This window comes from Styela clava, chromosome 1, assembly GCF_964204865.1.
Source record: "Styela clava chromosome 1, kaStyClav1.hap1.2, whole genome shotgun sequence".
Classification (NCBI taxonomy): domain Eukaryota; kingdom Metazoa; phylum Chordata; class Ascidiacea; order Stolidobranchia; family Styelidae; genus Styela; species Styela clava.
The window spans coordinates 13,427,502-13,453,149 of record NC_135250.1 but is presented as its reverse complement, the minus strand read 5'-3'; the positions used below and the strand labels follow the sequence as shown (position 1 = coordinate 13,453,149).

The 25,648-nt window shown below is 36.2% G+C and overlaps 2 protein-coding genes and 1 long non-coding RNA gene across 3 annotated transcripts; 1 reads left to right on the top strand and 2 right to left on the bottom strand.

Moving 5' to 3' along the window:
* Positions 1-10,075: 10,075 nt before the first annotated feature.
* On the bottom strand, positions 10,076-12,168 carry LOC144427136 (uncharacterized). Its single transcript, XM_078115856.1, has 5 exons — positions 11,938-12,168; positions 11,525-11,721; positions 11,237-11,314; positions 10,724-10,891; positions 10,076-10,265 (listed from the first exon to the last, which is right to left on the bottom strand). Exons 1-5 carry the CDS (start codon positions 12,123-12,125, stop codon positions 10,252-10,254), a joined length of 645 nt encoding a protein of 214 aa, XP_077971982.1. The 5' UTR covers positions 12,126-12,168; the 3' UTR covers positions 10,076-10,251.
* A 2,696-nt stretch (positions 12,169-14,864) lies between these two features.
* Positions 14,865-17,515, bottom strand: LOC120341016 (uncharacterized). Its single transcript, XR_005569364.2, has 3 exons — positions 17,232-17,515; positions 16,651-16,734; positions 14,865-16,357 (listed from the first exon to the last, which is right to left on the bottom strand). It is a non-coding gene; the product is annotated as an uncharacterized LOC120341016 (long non-coding RNA).
* A 1,344-nt stretch (positions 17,516-18,859) lies between these two features.
* Positions 18,860-19,570, top strand: LOC144425792 (uncharacterized). The gene is made up of 2 exons (XM_078115442.1): positions 18,860-18,991; positions 19,101-19,570. The coding sequence occupies exons 1-2, from the start codon at positions 18,922-18,924 to the stop codon at positions 19,568-19,570; spliced, it is 540 nt and encodes a 179-aa protein (XP_077971568.1). The 5' UTR covers positions 18,860-18,921.
* Positions 19,571-25,648: the final 6,078 nt, after the last annotated feature.

Genomic DNA, 25,648 nt, shown 5'->3' with positions numbered 1-25,648 from the left:
ACATTTTTGCATCAGTGACCGGAGCTTAGTACAAAGAATCCAGCAATTCCATTATATTTGTCTGTTTACATTTGTCGAGTAAACGCGCACGTGAATGCCATCAAAAATGTAACCGTCCTACAACTCAATGAAAGAATAACGGCGTGTACAGGTTCAGCGTTATATCAATGCATTCTCTGCATTGGCGTACAAATCTTAGCTCATTAACTGGCGCATAGCCAAGAAATTTCTTAAGTTTTCTTACTATAACGTGCGGGCGATGTCGTTAAAAGGGAGGTCATATTGTGACGTTGTTTCGATGCCTACTATATAGCAATTTCTTCGCCCAAACCAAACGGCGGAGACATAACATCAGCAACAAGATTAATCACGGTTCTATGTGAAGTAAATAATTGACTGCTCAAGACAAGAGCATACCGACGACAACAACTGATAATATATAGATCAACTATTCGAGACCATTCAAATATTTGGTGTTATGGAGCTCGTGAAGAGGTGGACCGTTATTGACGTAGCCCCGCAATAAGAACGTAACAAAAACAAATTGTTACTTAGCGATCAATATTGATGGGTGAATTGAAATTACTCTATTTAATACCTCAGATGTATTTGCTGCTGCTTAAATTTTATTAATGCCATTTTGAGTAGACGAATAGATCGCGGAGACCTTAGGTCCGTTTGAAGCACTTTGAGTCTGTCTCTAGATTAGACCTCTTGGTAAAGAACGATCATGATACAGGTATGTAAGACCGCAAAGAACATTCCTGAGATTTCAACACCCAGGGGAAGGGTATACACGTATTTTAATGTATTTAGTATCTATGTCAGCCAGTGCACTGCAGCTGACTACGTTTGCGTTGAGTGGCGCATCGTGCTAAGCCCTAGGAATGCGCTTGATTTCTAACCTAAGACTACCCCGCTTAGATTCGCAGGTTCAAATCCCGTAGGGGATAATTTAGTACCAGAGGATTGCTGGCGGCTTCCTCCCGCCACCCCTACCCCAAGCCACAGAACACTTGCGCTTTTTAGGTCGCTTCGCGGAACACCAAAAATGAAATTGATAAAGAAAAATGATGCAATGCAGCGAGTTGCTAAATGCGCCGCGAATATTTAAAATATGATTGGATATTTTTGTTTTGTTTTTTAATTTAAATGCTGGGTATATGAATTAATAAATTATTTCCACCTTTCTATGTCGATTACTTTCCATTACGTAGTGTGTGCCTTTAATGTTACGTAACAATGAAGTACTTTTATTTATCTGCTCAATCTATTATTATTTATCCACTGAATCGAGTTCAGCAAACATAAGTAATTTTTTCCGCATTTTAAAGTGTAACCAGGCAGAGGTGGAGGAAGAAAAGTTGACCTTTCGCCATTATCCTTTAGGCATAACATGTTTGCCTACAGCAAAACCAAAAGCTGTAAACTTGATATTGAACTTGACAATCAAAAAGCTAGGCCGACGGTTAACGAAAATGCCACCACCCGCAAAAAGTTTGTCAGCTTTAGGCCGACGGTGACGCGATATTCAACAGTCGTTAGTTGGGCGACAACTTTACGATGACGTGATTGACATGGCGACCAATTTAGCCCTAAGCGAACGCCATATAAAAAAGATGTTTTCTTGTAGGCTTTCCCACTACCGGAGGAAAAAATCTCATTATGTATAATTTTTGCAGCCATAGATTAAACATTTACATAAAGTCATCAGCTCCACGAAACTAGGGCTCAACGTCTCAACTTCTTAACTTTGGCCGCGAGTAGGGCTAGCCTAAATTTTACTGGTTGGCAAAATTGGCCCGACTTCGCTCAGTTGGATGATTCGTGTCAACCATAACATCGACTGATGGATTTTATTAATCATCTTGTACAATTTCATTGATCATTTGAAGGCTCTCTCCTAACTTTCCAAGCTAAGGAAGAACGCAAGAGAATCGATTCCGGCCCATTACAAGTTGAAGCAGTGAGGAAAGCTTACTTGTGCCTTTATGGGTTTCGCTTTGAGTAGGATCTTCATATAAGCGCGACTGGACTGAGGTCTGAACTCTGGATCTCCAATTGGATAATGTATATTTAATACACTGACTTGTAAAGATTCATTTGTACACTCAGTGTCCAATGAGAGGATGAGCTGAAAAAGCCTAACTTGGTAACATCACGCGCACTCACTCAGAAATACAGGAGACCGATATCTGAGCAAAGTTACAGGCCAACACACTAAACTGCCAAGAAAGACTATAAAAATACATGATATACTCGACATAGTCGACCACATGTTGGAAGTACAGTAAGTTGGTCTCGCGCAATCCATCTCGTAATCCATTTAGATTCGCCAATATTATAAAACTTACGACACTTGCATAAATATAATTTTGTGTCTCCAGTATTAGATTTTCTATATGTAGCCTACTATTCAAACAACTGAACTATCGCACTATTGGATTCCTCGGACCCCTTAAATGTTCCACTGGGATTATGCTTTACCAAAAAAAAAAAAAATTCAAAACCACTGGGTTGCATCAATAAATGATTCCATGTTTGATAACTTGACTAACTGGACAGCATAACCGATTTTTAATCGCATAACCCACACGGACTGGTAACCTGGCAAAAGGGCGTGGTACTCAGGTTTGATTACGCAGTCATTTCGGCTTTTATCACCCCCACCGGATTGTGTGTGGAAATGCTTCTTATTAAATTTCATATTTTTTTTTTTGAAACTTCATCGCTTTTGGCAGAATCCAAAAATCGAAAATACCTTAGAAGAGTGAGTAATTTGATACATAACATTATCACATTGCACCAAAACTTGTAGGGTTACACATTTTTGCCAGAACAGCCATAGACCACTCACAACACTATCACCCTTGTGTGGTGCATACCATATATGTACACACCCTTTAAACTTGACCATTTCCCCGTTTTATAGTATATATGTGGTATCATCACTCAATGGTATTGTACTTACATCCAAATTCTTAATCTTATTACTATATTTACATGCAGTGTGTTTCATGTTGTGTTGTGTCTGTATTTATATAGATGTTGTTTTGGTATACAAACTCCTTTGTACACACAGTTTTGTATACTCCACTCTTACCTCTGTTACCAAACCCACCCACCCTCCTTGCACAACTGTCTGTATAAAGGACCATATTATGCGTATTTGATGTACCGTAATATAATTTATACATATCAAAAGAGATGTATGACGCACATTCGTGTTTTAGGCCAGTATGATCTTGTGCATACATACCGTATTCAGTATTTATAATTACTAATTCTTTTATATTGCTTTTACGAGACGAATAAACATACATACATACACCGGACCAATATGTAAATCCTATCCCTTTCTTACAAACTTTTAGTAATAATATACAATAAACATATATAACCGCACGAACAAACGCAGCATGTTAATTACCGAATTTGCCTCGAGGAAAATCTGCCTATAAGTAATATTTTGACGGCGGTGTCCTCGTCAGTCACCGTAGCGCAGGGGTAGCGACTAGGTGCCGCTGAGCGTAAGTCTTTGGAGGATGAACTGATAGTAAGCCCCAAAACGGCCAAATATCAGTGAATAGCTCTAGAATATAGCAAAATAGTATTGAAAAAGACGTCCTTACCACTTTGTGTCTAACTTTAAATGCCATGAAATCGTTTGTTTCAAAATTTCGGATCTTAGGGCAAAAAATAAACACACTCGCTACCATTCAAAATTAAAAAAAAAAAAAAGATTGCGCAAGAAATTCCAATTTTCAAATCATTCCTAACACTAACTAGATAAATACCAATTTTTAAACGATGCGGACCGTTTGCGTGTAATGCGAACGTGATGACCACTACACTACAGAAACGCATACGCCGGTGGGTCATATTAAAATGAACAATACTCTTGGGAGACTTCTATATAGGGAAACATATACACCCGTGGTTCGTGAAATCGGCTTGAAACCGACCATGATGTCTTTCCGTAGTGTAGTGGTCATAGCGTTTGCAAACGGTCCTTCCAAAGTGAGAAACATGTTTTCCTGTTAACATTTCGCTCTAGCCTAAAATCTTTGACGGATCTCGTTCATCGCCGTAAGAAATGGTGCATATTATGAACTTAGGTATCCTTTTTAAAGTATAAATTAACCCTTCGTGGTAGATTTTTACTTCCTCCTAATATCTCGAAATACTTTTAAGATGAAATGAATATTTGCTCGAACAATCGATAATAACCGAATGTATTTTTATCATAATTATCACACATTTAAGAAAAATGGATTGAAATGCTGAAATTAATCAGTTGTTAAAAACATCTCAAATACAATGAGTAATTAAAGTTTAAATTCAGTGGGAAGTATTGCGGTAAACTTATAAATGAAAAAAGTTGTCAAATCACCGACTTTTTTTTTAATTCTAGATAAGTAATTTTATCCGTTGCTAAAACGTGGAGATAATCAATATAGACATTTCAAATGTCAAGTTGCTCAATTTGAAGCGTAAAAGTGTGGAATCGAGTAATATATGAACCGATTAAAATGAACAGGAGACGGATTAAAATATGCAGTGGATCTTGAGAAGACTTCGAAGTTTTTTAAAAACCCAAATAACACGCATATGTAGTTACCACACACCCTGCCTCCATACACGGCTGTTGTGAATTAAGTATTTTAGGTTCGAAACCTGCTTGGTCTAGCAGTATATTCCTACCAAGCCGCAAGTTTCAGATTTTTACGTAAGAGTTACAGTTTCCGTGAAGCCTCGTTCTGAGTGGAAATACGAAACACCGTGAGAAAATGACCGCGGAGACTTATCATAACTACATTCTCATTCGTCACATATACAAATCGTTACGTTGTAAACGATCCATCCAACGTGAATCTATACCGCTAGGGTTGATATCTAACTTTTAAGTGTTTCCTCTTTCATGTCATTTATTTTGCCGTCATATCCATTGTGCAAGGCTGGCTGCATTCTGCATTATTGGACACGTTAGTGGACATAACGATCGTTTTGTTATTATGTTGTTGTTGTACTTGTTCTTTGTAGCAGAAAAAAACTCTTTGATTACTGGACTAATCAATTTGAAACTAAACTTTTCGCTAGTACGCTATTACTTTTATTTATTTCAAGTGTCCCGGTGTGCTGTATGGGATTCGTTTCTTCGTGTGAAATGACGTCATCACAATTTTGCCACTATGTTGCGCTATGTGCTCATAAATTTGAGCATAACTCTCTTGTTTATCGCCATTTGATTGTTCACAGCGTACTCAATTATAAATTTTTACCCACTGTCTAATGAACACAATTGCTACGACACCGGCACTCCCACCACTTCAAGGCAAACCATATGCTTATTTTGTCTCCTATTCCTTTGAACGATGTATAGGACTGAAACAAGTGCAGAAACGAAACATTTAGTGAACTTGCAAACAGCTGTGAAGATTATATCTCATATTCGGTAAACAAAGGTTTAGAATTCGAAGTTTTATAAATATTTTCATATTCAGCAAACGAATAATTCAAATTTTACAATTGCGGTAAATTTTGAATTCGACAAACAAACATTTCAAAATCTAAGTTTTTTGATGAAGTTTTTATTTTGTGTTGCAGTCCTAACCAATTACAATTCTTATTTCTACGCCGTGAATATCTTGTTAAAACGTGTAAAAACAATAAAAAACCGTCAAAAAGCACTAGAAACCTTGCTAAAAAGTGCAAAAATGTATCAGAAGTTCGCTCAACTTCATTTGTCTCTTGTAACTTTGCTCAGAGATCATTGTTCTATATTTTTGAGTGATGCGCGTAACTTTGCTTTCAGTAAATTTGCTTATACAAACACACACACTTTGGTCTGATTGCATATAGAAGGAATGCACAAACTTCATGTGCGGCGAGCACCCTAATCATCATACACGAGTAGCAGACGTAAATTAACTCTTCGCTATATTTATCTCGGGAACTGAATGCCAAGCCCTGTATTATCCCCAAGATTAACATCTGAATGAAAAAAAAAATATGGCTATGTACTGATTTATATTCTTCGAGTAAAGTTGTAAATTGATGATGTTTTAGCCTTTCTTGATATAATTCGTACACTTTACCACAATTTTCACATTACTTGAATTTCGAATACAATTTATTGGAATGGTCATGATCACAAATGTACTGATTGACTCGACATGGTTTGCAATACGCTAATCATTGTTATCAGATTTCCTATTTCCAGAGGTAAATGGTATCTTGTGCTACTATAAGAGAAACCAGTCGAACTTTACATATATTATTGCGATTTTGAGGAAAATCCATAACATGCACTGCGATTAATACTTCAGCCTTCTCCTCTTATGGAATTAGTTTGAAACGAGCACGCCAAAACCTGACAAAAATAGCACGTGGTGACTCAGTATTCTAAATTACCAAAATTATGTTGAAACCAATGCACCCATCGAAAATATTCATAACGGTCGGTTGTAAAATAGCAAATATGCAATTTATATATATGTATTCCTATTTTATCGATTTGATCGACAACACGGGGTTATTTTCTCTGTACTTGGGCGACGGTAATATTTGGGCCACATTTTGCTGTCGCACAAATAGTTTGGACTTTATTTTCTTTAGGAGCAAAAAGTGTGAAACCTTTTGTGATTCTGGTTCTTGTCGACAGTTTCTAGGCCCAGCTATCTATCTTGTAGTTGTTTTTGCTAAGTTGGGGCTACAAATATATATCATGATTTCTCTTTTTAGACTCGGTTATCTTTTGACAAGATTTTGAGGATTAACAGGAAATTTTTTTCGCTATCATATTGTATTCCAATAATTCGCTGGAAACATATCTGGAACTTGGAGTACTGTTATGGTAAATTTCACCCTAAATGTGCAAACTTGCAGACTGGACCTATTACGTCATATATAGCATGTATCTGCTTAGTCAGGAGCGATGAGAAGTCGGTTTTAGTTATCGATTCAAATAAAAGATAAATTCAGTCGGATCTTGCTCGCCTTACCGTACTTGGTAAGGATTTCCCATAATTAATCGAATTGGTGGGGATATCACTTCAAGTGTGCAAAGTATCTCACTATCTAATTATGGCAGCCATGAGAATATATGGAGCAAACATAATAATCCTCTCCAGAGTGACAGAATAGAGTCTTTTCGTGATATTATTAGGAGTGTTTATAGAGTTTCTTTTCAGGGTTTTGCTGATATATCAATTCAATGGACCATATATAAAAACTTTATTATGTTGTTTTGTTCTGCCAGCTAATATTTAGTAAGTTGCATATTAATAGTTTTATTTGAACTCCTGGATATGAATCACTGTTTGCCACAACTTGTGAATGAAGTTGCCAAAGTTCAATTCGTTACTTGAAGGTGAATATAATTTATTGAACAACTATCATAATGTCAAATATTCATTAGTTTCATAGACACCCGATTAGTTTTTGTTTTGAGCATTAAAGATTAAGTTTTTCAAACCAATCAATTCTGTACATTCTAGCATTGCTCAATCAGAAAATTACCTAATAATACATATGATAACAATTTTTGATTTGGCAACATATTCCATATTCTTAACAACATGCTTGACTATTGCCGACTTTATTTATATTTTGCTTGAAAGCTAACAAAAAAGCGGCGACGTCGTCCCATAAACTGGTACCTTTCTATATCGATAAATGAATATGAAACATTCAGTACTCCAGAAGTATGTGAACCAAGATGGCGGACACCGGAACATTGTATGTGTACAACGTTAGGGTTAGGCCATAATTTCAGGAACAAATACTACGGGACTCACTTGGGTATTCCCCGACTTTGTAATAGAACTAAAGAAAATTAGAATACAATTATGGCCTGATCCTGACCTGGTACACATACTACGTACCGGTGTCCGCCATCTTGGTTCACATATTTCTGGAGCGCCAAACATTCATACCGGTACATTATTATATTTTCCCAAACCAAATCAACAAAATCATTTTTTTGCTGAAGATGCATTTTAGATCAAATAACGTTAGCGTGGTTTTCCTAATCGCAGATGTGGTGAATTACGATGCTAACAAGAAAACAGACAAAAAACAAAGCGCTTTGCTTCCATTTTGAGGGTTTAATAAATGAAAGACGTTAAAGCGGTTCAATAAATGATTGAAGAAATATGTGCTTCATTGTACAGTATATAAGATAATTCGGAGTCATTCAAAAACATGTGGAAGGAAAGATGGTATTTGGAGAATGAAGAATTCGGTGAGGATAAAACTAGTAAATATCGCAAGAAAAATCATATGGTTGATCTGAAAAAAGAAGTTGTTCAGCAAATATCGGAAAAAAGACATATTGGCCGAATATCCACAAACCGTTGGTATGATTGGAAAGTTATTTATCAGCCAAACCCCTCTTGTGCACTATAAAAGTTCATCTATTACCATTCATGAATATAAGTGATATAGCATTGTAAGCTGGCCTCTAAGTGAGTGTTGATTCTGAGTATGCCAACAAAACTACAATCGAAATCGGTGCGAGCCTGGTAAAATATGTTGGTGATCGACAAGGAAGGTTTTTTTTAACATCTGTATCTAATTCTCAAACTCAAAATTTATGTACCTATACATGTACCTTATGCTTTATGAGGAAGTGAATAAGCGATTGGTGTGAAACTAAAAGTAAATGAGAAATAAATTTACTCTTACATTCTCTCTTAAAGATACTCAGGTTATTTTCTAATATGTAATATCGCCCCTCTTTTCTAAGTTTCTGATAATGCATCTTTCAATTGGTTTTTAAATTCTTTAAAATTTCGGCACGAAACACGCGCACCAATTTTTGATCTACATATTGATTTTCCCTTATCTTAAAAATGAAACTGGATTCTGAAACCATGCCCATGTTGGCAAATGAATATAGGTTATTTTTATTCATTTTGTAAAAATTGTTCGAAATACCTTCATAACGTTTCTGGACTTTGAATCGCTGACAACGAAATACTAGAAAAAGTGTGGTGCGTGATATATAGCGGTCATCGTGATATTCATTCTTGATTACTGTGTACTTTTACTAGGATTTTTCCGCATTGTTGTAAACACATAATATTAATTACATTAACTGGCGTAACTATTTTCCGACTAATAAATAAGCAAATCAGTTAATGGCCTATACACTGTTGACTAATTTGGACGCATCCCACTCAGATATATATCGTCACGCTAATAACCGAATTGCGTAAGTCATTTTTGACGAATTTGAGTTTTCTCGTTGAAACCCATCTATATGTTGTTGCGCACCAGCATGTTGAATTAGTTTTTATTAAACGGATAATAAAACGCTTTACTGGGAGAAAAAAACGCTTTGCCTAAGTCATGTACTACGTTTACATGGTCACGATAATCGTTTTATGAAAAAACGTTTCCGCATCGTATTTCGGACAATCGAACGCCAAAATATGTCTCGTGTTTACATGGACACCATTGAATTTCGATCCGGTTTAAAATCGTTGGCATCGTACTTGGAGTTGAAAACAGTTGCCAGTTTCATCTTCCACGGCTGCTTTTAAATTCGGTTTAACTGCTGAAATGAATTCATTTTTTGCAAAATGTTTTTAATTTTACAAGTTAACTATCTTGTACGTGTTTATAAGTTTCTCATTCATACCAAACAGAGCAAAGATACAAATTTCGCGAATATCCTGCTAGTTCTTCATATATTTTATCTGACATATTCCGAAATATCAGTACATATCAACTACAAATGCTGGGCGATTTTCAACGCTTTACTACACTACAGCAACATTTCCCAAGCAATCTGGGATTATTGCTTTGGTCACTGACTTTATCTATTCTACCATGATGCTCATTTATATACAGATTATAAACCATATTAAAGAGTTCAAAAATGGGCGTGCAGAGGCTTTGCACAACCGTTCTAGTCTATCTGCAGAAATTTATTCAAATTGTCCCCCTGCAGTCATTCCATTATGTTGATGTGCAATACCTTCCCTTCATTAAGCTTTCTGGTGGAGAAAATCTATTTATATTATAAAGCTCGCCTATACCCCCACACTCTGATCGGACCATGCCACAACACAATGGTTTTCATTTTATTACTGTGCAATGCAATATATGTAATAAAACAACAACATTGAATCCACAGAGCTAATCGTTTCAGTTTCTCATGCAGATGATAAACGAATTTTTGATGCTTCAACTCGAACTGCTTTTTACAATCGGGTAACCTTGTTGTCACACAATCATCCATATTTACTCCTCAGACCCTTAAAACAAAGTTTACAATTAGATCTCCAGATTACGTGTGGCAGTAGGAGCGGGGTGTATTTTAAACATATTACTTCCGGATTTTTTACAAAGCAGTTGGTTACAGTCGAGGGTGTAAATTTTTTTTAAGGGAATTGCCTTATATATACGCCTAAGCAATGTTCCCTTTAATTTTTGTAGCATGTGTGCGCAGAAATTTTGGTGTGTGCGCACTTTTTTGGAAATGACTAATATTTGTGCAAAAACCAATGAAGAAATTATGGCGTTTTAACTGGGTAATGGCTGGGCCAACAACAAACTTTCTCAACCTGCCAACCGAGAACATTGCTACATTACATCAAAATACGTCTGTGAGCAGTAAATCTATGCGTGTGCGCAGCCTCTGAAAGCTGTGTGCGCACGCACGCGCGCACACCTTAGAGGGAACACTGCGCCTAAGCGAAACATAAGCTTTTACCTCGTTTTTTTGAAAGCTGAGACACACATGCAAAGAGTATCGTCCCCATTTGTTGCACAGTCTCTCTCATCAATTGCGCATGGGCTTCCATTTGCTCGTGCATCATTTTTTCTTCCCACTCCCTTTGTTTCTCGAAAAGGATTTTAAAGTCAACTGAAGGTCTTTTTCCTGCACAGTGGCATAAGAGACTTTCACTTAACTAGAAAATGCCCAATTCCTAGTTAAACTTTTATAGAAATATAATTAAATAAGACTTATCTCAAATTGAATAGGATGTACGAATACCACTTTTGTCGCCGATACCAACTAAAAATGCCGATACAGATACCAAACTTATACATTGAGTTACGTGCGCAAGATTTTGTTCCAATATCAAAATATCATTCTTTATTTAGCCGATACCAAAATATTGGCCGATATCAATGCATCAGTACATCTCTCAATTGGGTAGCATGATGTTTTGGTTGAGACATATAATATACCGGTATACCAAATATTTATATAGACACAAACCAGATTCTGGATTCTCTTCATGATTGGATGAAGTATCAAAAGATGTCTCTGTAGTTGAAACTGCATCTCCTTCAACATCTAAGCATAAGCAAAACAATTTTGAAAAGACAGTCGGCAATTTCCCATAATAATAAATTTGTGTGCTAAAATGACATTATTAGGGTGATAGCAGAATAGGATTCTCATAGTAGCCCTCATAGTAGTATATTACTCATAGGACGGCTTAATCATATGCCGAACCATAGCCTCTGGCTCATGGCCTCAAAAACATCAAAGAAAAATTGTTACCTAGTGATACAGCGTTTGTGATTACAGTATCCACTCCCATATTTGTATAATCAACATCTGGGTGGTGGCCGAAGATTTCATCAAGCTCATCATAATAATCACATGTTATGTGAGCCGTCCCACCAACAGAATGCAGACGTACTATCTTGTTGAAAGTAGACCATAAGGCCTTCACTTTATAATGTATTTGTTGGAAACTACAATTGAAAAAACATCTAGCTTTAGTAACCAGCCAATTGAAAACATACTGCTAGTCAAGAATTTAACATAGTTCGTATCTAATATTATTTCAACAAAATTCAATTGCAAATGTCTAAAAATTAAGTAGAAATAACTTTTCAGAAATTACTAAAATATATGAATCAAAGAACTGAAACTGTATTCTGTATAACATAACGATTGTGCTTCCAAACCTTTTCTTGTATCCCTTCGCTGTCAACTGTTTCTCAACTTCTTTGTACAAAACTTCTGATCTAGACTCCTCTTGGTCAAGCAGAGCAACCAGATTCATTTCTCGAACAATGCCAAGCATTGTTTTAACCTCGTTGTCTTCCCACTTAACTTTCAGATTTGACATAGACTCCATCTCACTCATGAACATAAACTGCACTACTACTTTTCTGCGATAAATATAAATCAGTAAACCAAATAACGGTTTGCTATGAATGAAATTTATTATGTCAATAAATTACATTTGGTAAATTTTCAAAATCAAGAACAGTACCGGTCAGATACCGGTACTGTATTTTTGATGTAGCCTATGAATATATCAGTATATATATATATATATATATATATATATATATAACTCTATTACGGTAGTTAAACGGACCTGCCATAATTGCAGTACTTAAGCGGACGTCGTTCCTGTGTCCGTATCATTGTTTTTAAATACGTGCTTGGAGAGCGCGAGAGCCGTTGACAACTACGGAGAAAAAGAGTCAACACAATCCTCTCGATAACAGATATAAAATTTTTGTCCGCTTAATTCGTCCACTTAATTCAGACCACCAAATGTTTTAGCCTATTTCGGCACTAAGCCGGACCCCTCTTATATGTCGCTCTGGATGTCTACATAAATGATGTTGCTTTTATTTTAATACGCATTTTGAAGCTTATGACCTCGCTTCAATTTCCGATAGATTCGAACCATTTAGCTATATTTATCACAAAAAATAGCATTTCTTTTTTGAATGTTCCGTCTTTCGTGCAAGGGAGATGCACTGTGTTTGGTGTTGGAAATATTCTTCTATATCAAAAAATACTCAAAATGCAACGTGAAGGTAGACAAATCGAAACAAATCGATCCAAACGTGTTATATATTTGAAACTGAGAAATACACAGAGCATATCACAAATGTTCGCCTATTCCAACCCTATGGTGCAACATATTTATTAAACAGATACTATGTTGTGAGTGTCAAGATATCAATACCAAGTCAAAATATGGCATTCCAATAATATTGATAAACATTGCGCAAAATATATCTCAAAAACCCGCATATCTATATGGCTAGTTATTAAGCGTGACATATAATTGAAAAACAAAATTTTGAAATGTCATACATATGGAGAAACAATACACAAAATATATTTCAAACGTATCACCAATCTGATTGCTTAAGTGTGAAATATTATTTTGAAAAGGAAGTGTGGTATATAATAGTAAAATAAAATATGAAAGTGCTAATAATATTGAGAAACAATAAAAGAAAATTATATAAACGCAGAAGGAAACCGCAGAATGAAATTCGGAAATGCCAATAATATTGAAAAAATATCACACGAACTTTATCTCAAATGTCCACCTATCCGGCCTTTTGAGTTATACAAATAATTGTAAATGGGAATTCTGGTTGGGAATTCTGGTATGTCATTAATGAAGACAAAAATCACACAAATTGAATTTCAAATGTTCTTCTATCCGGTCACTCAAATGTGGCACGTAATTGAAAAATGAACACCAGCCGACCACCTAAGGGTGGCATACAACAATTGAAAAAAAATTCTCAAATCATATTGAGAAACATCACACAAAATATATCTCAAATGTCCACCTATCCGGCCACCTAAGTGTGGCATTAAACATTAAAATGAAAATTCTGAAATCATATTGAGAAACATTACACGAGGTATATCTCAAATGTCCACCTATCCGGCCACCTAAGTGTGGCATACAAGAATTGAAATAAAAATTCTGAAATCATATTGAGAAATATTACACAAAGTATATCTCAAATGTCCACCTATCCGGCCACCTAAGTGTGGCATGAAACATTAAAATGGAAGTTCCATAATCGTAATGACGAACATTACACAAAGTATATTTCAAATGTCAACCTATCCGGCCACCTAAGTGTGGCATACAAGAATTGAAATAAAACTTCTGAAATCATATTGAGAAACATTACACAAAGCATATCTCAAATGTCCACCTATCCGACCACCAAGTGTGGCATAAAACAATCAAAATGAAAACTCTTGAAATCATATTGAAAAACATTACACAAAGTATATCTCAAATGTCCACCTACCCGGCCACCTAAGTGTGGCATACAAGAATTGAAATAAAACTTCTGAAATCATATTGAGAAACATTACACAAAGCATATCTCAAATGTCCACCTATCCGACCACCAAGTGTGGCATAAAACAATCAAAATGAAAACTCTTGAAATCATATTGAAAAACATTACACAAAGTATATCTCAAATGTCCACCTATCCGGCCACCTAAGTGTGACATGAAACATTAAAATGGAAATTCCGAAATCGTAATGAGAAACAGTATACGAAGTATATTTCAAATGTCCACCTATCCGGCCACCTAAGTGTGGCATACAAGAATTGAGATGAAAATTCTGAAATCATATTGAGAAATATTACACAAAGTATATCTCAAATGTCCACCTATCCGACCACCTAAGTGTGGCATAAAACAATCAAAATGAAAACTCTGAAATCATATTGAGAAACATTACACAAAGTATATCTCAAATGTTCACCTATCCGACCACCTAAGTGTGGCATAAAACAATCAAAGTGAAAATTCTGAAATCATATTGAGAAACATTACACAAAGTATATCTCAAATGTCCACCTATCCGGCCACCTAAGTGTGGCATGAAACATTAAAATGAAAATTCCGAAATCGTAATGAGAAACATTATACGAAGTATATTTTAAATGTCCACCTATCCGGCCACCTAAGTGTGGCATACAAGAATTGAGATGAAAATTCTGAAATCATATTGAAAAACATTACACAAAGTATATCTCAAATGTCCACCTAACCGACCACCTAAGTGTGGCATAAAACAATCACAATGAAAATTCTGAAATCATATTGAGAAACATTACACAAAGTATATCTCAAATGTCCACCTATCCGACCACCTAAGTGTGGCATAAAACAATCAAAATGAAAACTCTTGAAATCATATTGAGAAACATTACACAAAGTATATCTCAAATGTCCACCTATCAGGCCACCTAAGTGTGGCATGAAACATTAAAATGAAAATTCCGAAATCGTAATGAGAAACATTATACGAAGTATATTTCAAATGTCCACCTATCCGGCCACCTAAGTGTGGCATACAAGAATTGAGATGAAAATTCTGAAATCATATTGAGAAACATTACACAAAGTATATCTCAAATGTCCACCTATCCGACCACTTAGGTGGGGCATACAAAAATTGGAATGAAAATTCTGAAATAATATTGAGAAACATTACACAAAATATATATCTCAAATGTCCGCATATCCGACCACCTATGTGTGGCATACAACTATTGAAACAAAATTCTGAAATCGTATTGAGAAATCTTACACAAAATATATCTCACACACTTAGGTGTGTGAAATTTAACTGAAATACGAAATTTCGAATACTAATCATATTTTGATGTTGTGGAAAATTGCTCAAAATTTATCTCTAATGTTCACCTATCCGATAACTTGAGAGTGACAAATATTATTAAACAAAATTTTGAAACCATATTGAAAAACAAAACAGAAAATAAATCGCGAATCGTCATCTACTCAGCTACCTAAGTGTGTCATGTAAATGCAAAATGATATTTTGGAATGGCAATAATATTGAGAAGCATTCAAAAAAAATTTCGACCATCCGACCATTTCAGAAGGTATGTAATTGAAACTCGAAATTCTGAAAAAAATATCGAGAAACATTACACACAACATATCTCAAATGTTCAATTTAGTGACGTTTTCAATGGGGCCTATAAATGCGAAACGAAATTTTGCCATGTCAACTAAAATGAGAAACATTACACCAATTATAACTGAAATGTCTACCTATCAGGGCGCCTAATTATAGCAGTGATTATACAGTCAACTATACAAGCGATCAAAATGAAATTATTGAACCTCAATATCAATTTAGAATCTTTGCACAATTTATTTAAAATTTTTGCACCAATTCGGAATACAAAAACATGATTGTTATTTTGAATTTATAATTAAATAGTAAAAATGTATGCCAAGTATGTATACGAATGTGGATATGCCCACTAGATTAAGTTGTTGAGGAGAGACAAAATTATGCTCACTGCCGGTTCATCTTTATGAATTATACAGAGATGTCTTAAAGCTTTACAATAAACTTCTCGCAAGATATACCAATCCGTGCAATTATTTTTCTTTTCGTCGTTTCTTTTCTGGTTCGCGTTTGTTTAGAACCTTTTTTTTGAATTGATTGACAGCCTTTTTCTTTTCCATATATATGGTTTTCTTTGGAATCACTTACATTGCTTATTGAAAGTGATTCTGAAGATGGTGCGGTATAGTCTGTTGACTTATCTGAAACTTTGGTCAAAAATACATGCATAAGTCACAAAACATCATCACAGTGTTTTAGTCCAATTCAGAATTACGCTACTCTTGATTGATCGAACAAACGAAATGTTTGAAATGGGGAATTGCATTATTACTCAAATAAACCAGAGTTTCTAAACGGTGCACTACAATTATTCGTAGATAGCTGCGCTATTTGTGATGTGCTACAAGGGATAATATTATTTGGTTTATTACCATTCATTGGTATCAATTTAAGATACCGTATTTAATAAAAAACAAGCATAGCAAACTCATTTAGTCACCTCCTGGCACAGCTTTCTCCGAATCACTACCCGCATTTCCGTCTGCCAAGTTCTGAAACGTAGGCCATCTCGTTGGAGAGTCACCTACATGTGAACAAAAAATACAGCCCAGTAAATAACGAGATGAAGATGGTAAAATAACACAGGGATATGTGCCAAATCACAAAACAAAATTGCTAGCAATGCAATTCTTCAAAACTGTTTTCCGAAGATAAAATATTCTAATCTAATATGAAGCGGTGTATTAGATATTTTTATTTACACCAAGCTATACAAACATATACTGAGTGGCGTCAACCACTCGCTTCTCGTATCTCCTTCTGTTTCGAGAAAAAATTGAATTCATTGAATTTTCACAATCTTCGTTTGTATTTTCATCTGGATTTATAAATCCTTCTGAATTACACACTCTTACAAACGCAAACCAAGTCGTAGCATTATTTTGATGGTCAGATCAGAACTACGACCAGTAAGAGCATATTAGTACCAGTAGTCTATATTTTGACCATCTGGATTACGTGAAAAATCTCAACACCAAAAATATAGTAACCCTAATATTAAAAATCGTTATGACTAATCACCTTATCCGATGAGTGATGATTTCCAGCAGCATTCCTCGGTGACGTTGAAAACCTTGTTTCAAGTTATTATGACTCGGCTTCAACTCACTGGGTAACTGATAACACCTGACACAAAAGACTTGGATCACTTCTCCAAACACAACTGTTCTATTTTATCTAAATTTCTGCAATCACGCACTCATGAAACCCCAATCCCCTCACGGCGTCCAGGTTACTTGCGAACAAAACGGCAAACGTGGTAAAGTTCTCGGCGAACCCGACAGTTTTACTATTGCGACACAAAGCCTCTTTAGTACGGAGTTGTGAATTGAGGTCCTTTTCAGTTTATTGGGCTTATAGTGCAAAAAACAGAACGAACGATCTTCATGTTCTGCCTGGTTATTGTATCAAAATTATCAAACCTACTCTCCAAAAATCGTAAAAACATATACCGAAAAATTAAAAGATTTTTGCATAAACAAAATGTCCACTTTATGTACGAAAATTAAACCCGTTGATTATAAACCAGCAGAACTACTGTCCCCTTAAAGTTGGCAAAAATGTGCAGATATTTAAAAAATATTGAAAGTACATATTATTTTTGATACTGTTTTATCAGAGAAAAAGAGATTTCAGCAAAATATCGCAAAACGTTTTAATTATGGAACGTGGAATAATTAAGCGGACAGGAAAATGTCTACTCAATTTTTCCGTCTACATAACTGTCGCTTTTTTAGCACGGTATGTCTACTTAACTACCGTATTAGATATATATATATATATATATATAAACTAACTAACTAACATTCCAAGTTAGAACGTAGGGCATGTACATCGTTCGCTTTGCTAGCTGTGGTTGAAAAGCTCCACACATCCCTGCCCTGGCTGCCCATAGCCCTATTCTTGTCTCGTACTACTGTACTATTCCCCGACTCGTATCAGTTCTGCTTAGGCTACTTGATTTTACAGATAAAACATCCTACTGTCTGACTGTATCTTTTGCTAAATTTCATAATCCACGGAACTTGAACCCTTACATACGTTTCAGCCATTTATGGCACTAGAATTCCGCCACTTTACTTAATATTTTATACCGGTATCCAGTTACGGCACCGTACCGGTATTGCATTGTGCAGGACAGGCCGTTGTTGGTTCAGAAAAAAGTTTAACATATTTTTCGCAAGTAAAGAATTCTATCTAGCGTTACTGATGATTACTTCAAAAAGCTCAAACTCGCTTGCAATTGCAACGCTGTCGCGCTGCAAGCATTGCCGGTACGGTACCGGTACTGCATTAGGTCCACAGAAGCGCAGAGCAAGCGACCTAGAAAACGCTGAAGTAAACCCGTCAGCGCGCCCCCGTTCGCGCGTGTGAAGAAAGCATCGTGTTTGCAAATCTACCCTGTGCAATCGTGCTGGAATATCACGATGCAAACACGCTGAGTCATGATCGGCCACCGAACCAAAGTGTTTACATGAACACGATTCGCTCAAAATACGGTTTTGGCACGATAATCGTTGCCATGTAAACGCACTAATGGATGTGACATACGCAATTTTGCAACGTTTCTAAAGCGATACCATCATACGATTTATGACGTCATACCCATTACATCAAGGTTGTCTTCAGCAGACATCGCCGTAGAAGCCTGCCGTTAGGTTGTGCGCCGTTATTAGATGTTGGTGTGTCTTGTCATTATATAGCGATTAAAATGAGTGCTTCACTTCTGAGAAACCTTAATGCGAATGAAGTTATTATGAGGATAGAAAATGAAGATTCAGGTGGGTCTGTAGGTCTATAGCCTATTTAATTTTTGCAAAGTTCCGTTAGTCTACGTACCAACTAAAAATGAGTTTAGTAAAAAACGTACCAAGTATTTTATTCTTATAGATGACATGCTTGAAACCCAAAGTGTGCCAGATTCAGACCCAGACTTTGTTTTTATTCAAGAGTTTGATGAGGATGAAGAAAATTGGCAAGGTGTTAAATCTAAAAAATTATCCAACTACGCTCAACGCAGTTCCACAGTGGTTAGTCCTGTTTTGTTTTCAATTTATTCAATATCATCATTGCCGATAACGTTACACGGGCGCGTCCCTTTGGATGAAAAAATAATATTTGCAAAGGAATCGTCTAGCTGGATTAAATTACAAAAGCCGAAAAGGAAAGCAAAATATAGCAAGAAAAATGGGGATGCCGTGCAAATCCACGTATTGTCGAAAATCCAGCGGCAACGGCAATGTGCGAGTCTGACAGAAGATGAGAGACAGTGGGTTTTCAAAAATTTTCGGAAAATGGAATCGTGGTCTGAAAGAAGATCATATGTCAGGGCTTCAGTATCGAAGGTAAACGATATTTAGAAACACTGATTTTATGTCACGATTTCCGCATCTCATTTAATTAAATTTGTACTGTTTCGTAGGTTACCACCAAGCTAAGGAAAATTGCTGAAAATATGTCAAGAAGAAAGTCATCTTTTGATTGTTTTGAATACCATTTACAATTACAAAATGGAACATGCATTCTGGTGTGCAAAACACTCTTTTCGGCTACAATTGGCATTAGCCAACGAACTTTGCTCTCGTGGCTGGAAGGTCCCGCACAATTCATAAAGTTTTTGGACCCGCATCGTCCAAGAAAAGGTATGTAGCAAAGAGAGCAATAAATGCACAATGTAATATTCATTGAATAATGACTGAAACATTCATTTTCTATTTTTTTAAGGTAAAACTGCTTTTATCCAAAGGCAAGATATGGATTTCATTATAAAATGGTTACATGCACTACCTACATTGCCATCTCACTATTGCCGTTCTAGAGGTACCTATAAGAATAAAAAGTATCTATATCCCGGAACGACTGTTTCAAACCTTCATCGTTTATATTCTGAAGATGCAACAAATTCTGAAAGACGGGTTATTAGCATCGCAAAGTTCAGGGACATATTCAACGAAGAAAAATTTTCATCATTTCGGCCTAGAAAGGACCAATGTGATATTTGTGTGGGATTTTCGCATGGAGTATTGACGACGGGGAGCCCATGTAATATAAAAGATGTGGCGAGAGCTGAAAAATATGCCGACAAAGAATCAGATGATGGTAGCCGATCCGTTTGGACTATGGACTTACAGGCAGTCCTGATTCTTCCCAAAACTCACGCCAGTTCGATGTATTATAAAACCAAACTTCAGATGCATAATTTTACTCTTTATAATTTGCAAACAAAAGAAGGATTCTGCTATCCATGGGAAGAGCATGAAGCCGATTTTAGTAGTGAAGTGTTTGCCTCGCTACAGTTCTCTCATTTCAACCAATGTGTTACAGATCATCCTTCAATAAAAAGAACTAGTGATATGGAGTGACGGTTGTGGCCATCAAAACCGTAATGTAATCGTCGCAAAATACATATTTAGATTTGGCACGGAAACATAAAATTAAAATACCGCAGAAATTTTTAACAACTGGACACACTCAGGTGGAAGTGGATTCAATGCAATGCATTCCATGATTGAGAAAAAAGTTGTGGCCGACGTCATTACGTCACGTGATTATCACGTAATCATGCAGTGTGCAAGGTCTCGGCCATTTCCATACCAGGTCAAGCCAGTACAACATCAGGATTTTAAGAAAATGACGGGGAAATACTTTGCCAGTATACGCCCTGGAAATACAGCAGATGATCCAAAGGTGCATCATCTCCGAGCAATACAGTATACCTCCACAATTCACTTCAAAACTACGTTTATGGATGAGTGGGAATTACCTCCACGCATAATGCATAAACCTGAAAAACCATTCCAATGGATAAATTTGTTTCCAGGTCAACTTAAGATAAGCTGTAGAAAATTTTGTGATTTACAAGAAATGAAGAGAGTGCTGCCAACATACGCACATTGCTTTTATGACAAAATTCCACACCATTTATAATAAATAACTACCATATTTTCAAAGAAGAAATGCAAAGTTACGTTAGTTTTCGCTGAGTAGTTAATTTTACAAAAGTTTTTTTTTTCTTCTGTTTTTTCAATGAATTCTCCATTGTTTGTTGAATGGCATTGTATGGTTGTGTTGACAAGGTTAAAGTTATGATCGAATCGTATTTTGAATGTCGTACACACCTGCAATTCAGCGCTCTTTTTTATTTTTTTATACTTTATAATCAATATCTATGGAAAGTCTCAATTTTGGTGGGTGTTTAGAGCGCATTAAATTGTTGAGATATATATTTCAAAAATAAAAAAAATAATGTTATTAAAACAGATAAGCTGTTTTGGGGTTTGGACATTGTAGAGACTGTAAATTACATTCGTTTTTTGAATGTTCGCTTTCGAGGAATGATAGTTCCAACAAAGTTGCGAAATTGCGTATGTCACCAAGTCATAGGCGCATTCCTGCGTAAGTCACAGTGCGCCATTATGACGTCACATGCCTGCGTCATACAAATTAATTTAAATCCGGCTACCACCAAAATAATGAACCATGGGAAATTATTTACTCTACATGTCAAAACAATACCAAGAGGAAGTTTTTTAGGTTTTTCTCGAAACTGCAAAAAATGACTTACGCAATTCGGTTATTAGCGTGACGATATATTGCCTGAAATTGAAATTCAGATTAAAAAGATCTACTTAGCTCTTGAAATTTTTTCTAACGAACTGGAACTCTGGCATATTTAAAAGCTCATGTTATTCTTTTAGCGACAGCATTCCTAATTAAACAAATGAGGTACAATTTGTTGCTGAGACTTGTGGCAACGTAGGAATTAGAACACGTCTATGTACGGAAAGTCTGAATTGCTCCTGACGATGCCGAGTTATTTTGTTTTCCACCCCCATTCCCTCTGTTCTCCCGTTTTAAATATATAATTATGCAACTTACGGTCATCAGAACACGAAATATTGCATTTATTAGGAAAAGTTTCTGGTAATGGTAAAAGTTTTCTGAAAATGGTAACTATATTTGAAAGAATATATTTTATTTCAAAGAACGGGTAATTATTCAGGTGATGGTTCGATTTAATGGTGGGAGGTACCAAAATACAACGCGTAGTTTTAACTTGCTCATATAAATACTTTCAATTGTTAATACAATAAATTATCGCAAAACAACTTAATAATTATGGCGATTTCAAGACCCTCAACATCATGAATCGATATTTTCTAGTTCTTTTGCCTAAAAGTGATGTAAAGCACGTGTAATGCACTTATTATAGACAAATACATTTGAATACAACAAAAAACGACATCGAACGCACAAAATTGAGATAATCGATGAAACCCTATAGTAACTTCGATATGCGATAATTAGTTTTCTAACCCCATTTATTTGCGAATTTAATGCGTCTCTGAAATACCAAGTGATTGGTATTGACATCATTGGTTTTCATCAAATATATCAAAAGTGATGGCCGAAAAAAACGATAGAAAAATAAATTTAAAATCCAATTTTTTCGAATTTCATTGATGATAACATTTTTAGCTTTCTTATGTTGAAATATATCCGAATATACTAAAAATTTTAATCCAAATGCAATAGAACAAATTTTCCATTTTGGGGTCCGAGGTCAAATATAAAGATATAAGATATAAATATAAAATTCCCACATCGACTAATGCAAAAAAAAATTAAGTTTGACTGAAAATTCGCTCATTTATATGTGTTTGAAGTTTAACTCACGACTTCGTAACTTTCAGCAATAAGTCATTTAACAGATAATCCAATTTATGAAATTATGGAAATTTTGTCATGTGGTATTCAAAACTCCACTATGAACAACTTTCAAAATATCGCTATTAGATCTTATTTCAGGTTAAACTTTGACCTCACTAAAATAGTCTATTCTATTTTTGAATTGCAATTCCTTCGCAAAATATAATTTTGTAGACGATGAGATTTTAGTTCTGAACAATTCCGATATACTGCATTACTAATAATTACTTTTCAGCATGTGAACTGTCAATTTGTTATTTTTCCATGTGTGTCATCTATTACGAGTATAAAAATACTTAAATGAGTAGTCTCATATTTTCATGTGCATGGTCTAATATTGTCTGTTACACGTGAAACTCATTAATGATTAGGCAACCGAGAGCACTTCAGTTCGAAAGAACAGTCGGAGTCAGATGTCGTTACGCGCGAAGAAACTTGACACGAAAGTATATTCGGGGTTTTGGGTACAAACGAACATTTTACAGGGAACTAATCCGTGCCAAACTTGGCAAGAAGGTTCGTCACAGCGTCCACAAAACCCACAAAAGTGATCAGGCCAAAGGAGGATGTATTTTTGTTTGCAAATCGGGTTTTTGGGTCTAGGATGCGAGTACCCGTCAATCTAGTCACACACGAGTGATTTCAATGTTTATAGGTCATTTAGCTCTGTTTCCGGGCAGAGCGTTTTGCAGACTATATTTTCACAAATATATTCAACGGGGTGATCAGTGGCTTACAAGCAAAGCATTTAGGGGAAGCGCGAACGTTTTTAATGATGGACTATAATTAAATAGCCAGTTCGCGGTGTCGACCATATCCAATGATGTTTCTCATTCCCGCAAATAGGCTAAATAAAGTAGTCCCTCGGAATTGGGCGACGACAATTGGGCACCAACTCCACTATATTTAAAACAAACTGTATTACTTGCGTGAAATTTTGTCATACCATTTTTTATTGAAAACCGCTGAAAATAACGCTGTGAGTAGCCCACCATATGCCACAGAAAACGAGTAGCCCAGCTGCAGAAAAAAATAGCATGTGACCGCAATGCAGCAAATAGATGTATATATATATATATACAGTATATGGTATATTGTATTGATCCATATATTTAAACTTATATATCAACAATAAATGAAGATTCGAATGAATATAAAATTTGGACCATTGCAAACTCTAAGCCTTTGGTTCTTTCAAACCAGTATTGTTCTGAACAATGATATCAGAAATTGAATTGCCCAAATTTTGCATGTTCATTCATCATATCTCGGACCAGAGGACTATTGATTTTGGATGAATTATGTCGTATAATTAGCGAGTTATTAATTAATTAGTGATGGGACACGCGGTGTCGCTATTGAATCAGAGCAAACGATACACGCCGCTAGAATGATGAGTCGGCGGTCTCTGATCGCTATCTCGTTTTTACAGTTAATATATTTGATTGGGTTTCATTTACAAATGATTTCATGTTCAACTTGTGATATTTTAAGCCTGGAATAGCATATAAATTCGGTATGTTATAATTTGTAACTCTTTCTGATTTGAAGGCTGCAAGTTATTTAATAGTAATTTGGTTTGACTTGCTAATTAAATATGTTTAACTGTGTTCATAAATGTGAGTAGGCTTTTTAAAGGCCGATTGTATATGATTATTATTTATTGCAAGTATTTTTCCGCGGCATTGAACGCCTCGTCTCGATGTCCTCACCAGACGAGGCGTCCGTCCATCTTAAGGGGCATCTCAGTTGAGGGCGGTTTTCTGGAGAAATCAGAAAAGCACGGTTAGTTCGATCATCGCGGATTGACATGATGGTCTGCGGTGTTCTATTTCATCTTCGATACGGAGATTGATTCGGCTCCCCACGGTGATGGTGACTGGACGATGCCTTCGTGGATGTACCAAAGCGCTTACCACCACGGTAACGTGGTGGTAGACAAGGACGTTGTTTTTAGCGCGGCGAAAGTTATTTCGGTTTTGCGGGATTTAAAAACATTTTCCGACCTGATGGGCTAACCTATGGATTTTGGAAGAGCATTGACCAACGGGGTGAAATTCTCCTCAAGCTCTCGGACATGTGCAGGCGTTCTCGGCGTATTTTAAGTTCATGGCGTTCTTCTAGAAAAATCCTTATTCTTTGGTGGGCAATATGAATGACGTCGGGATCCATCGCAATATGCCGCACGCGAAATAAAATTCATGCAGCCGTGATTGCACGTCGTCTTCAGTCTTGGGCAGCTAGGGAAAAGCCCGAGACAGAAGGGCTTCGACAGTGTCTTCGAGCATGTTTTAATGCTTGATTCGGTCATTGCAGGAAACATAAGCATAATCTTTATGTGACGTGGCTTGACATCCGCAATGCTTTTAGGTCGGTAAGGCATGGTGCCATTCTCGAAGTTCTGCGACATTTTGTTGCACCGGGGTACATGTTGGAAACGGTTGCTGACGTTTACAGGGATAACGTGTTCACCATTCGAACTATCGATGATGACACGTCCCCTAATCCATCTGAAAGAGGAGTCCGTCAAGCGAAGCGGACATATTTCGGGTTGCCCAGGCGTTTAAAACTTTAAATTCTCCCGACTCTATGGTCCGTTCGGTTGCTTGTGCTCGACTGGACGAGGTTGTGGCAAGGTTTTATCGATCCAGAAGGCGACGCACGCCCTGATAATCGACTTTCTCAATCGTGACAACTCTTCTGAGCCAGATGGTCGGCGCATCCAGTGT

Coding starts and splice junctions, on each gene's coding strand:
- LOC144425792 (XM_078115442.1), top strand. CDS start 18,922: ATGAGTGCTTCACTTCTGAGAAACCTTAATGCGAATGAAGTTATTATG. Junction 18,992..19,100: donor GATAGAAAATGAAGATTCAG/GTGGGTCTGTAG, acceptor TTATTCTTATAG/ATGACATGCTTGAAACCCAA.
- LOC144427136 (XM_078115856.1), bottom strand. CDS start 12,125: ATGTTCATGAGTGAGATGGAGTCTATGTCAAATCTGAAAGTTAAGTGG. Junction 11,722..11,937: donor GCGAAGGGATACAAGAAAAG/GTTTGGAAGCAC, acceptor TTTCAATTGTAG/TTTCCAACAAATACATTATA. Junction 10,892..11,236: donor TGAAGAGAATCCAGAATCTG/GTTTGTGTCTAT, acceptor GCCACTGTGCAG/GAAAAAGACCTTCAGTTGAC.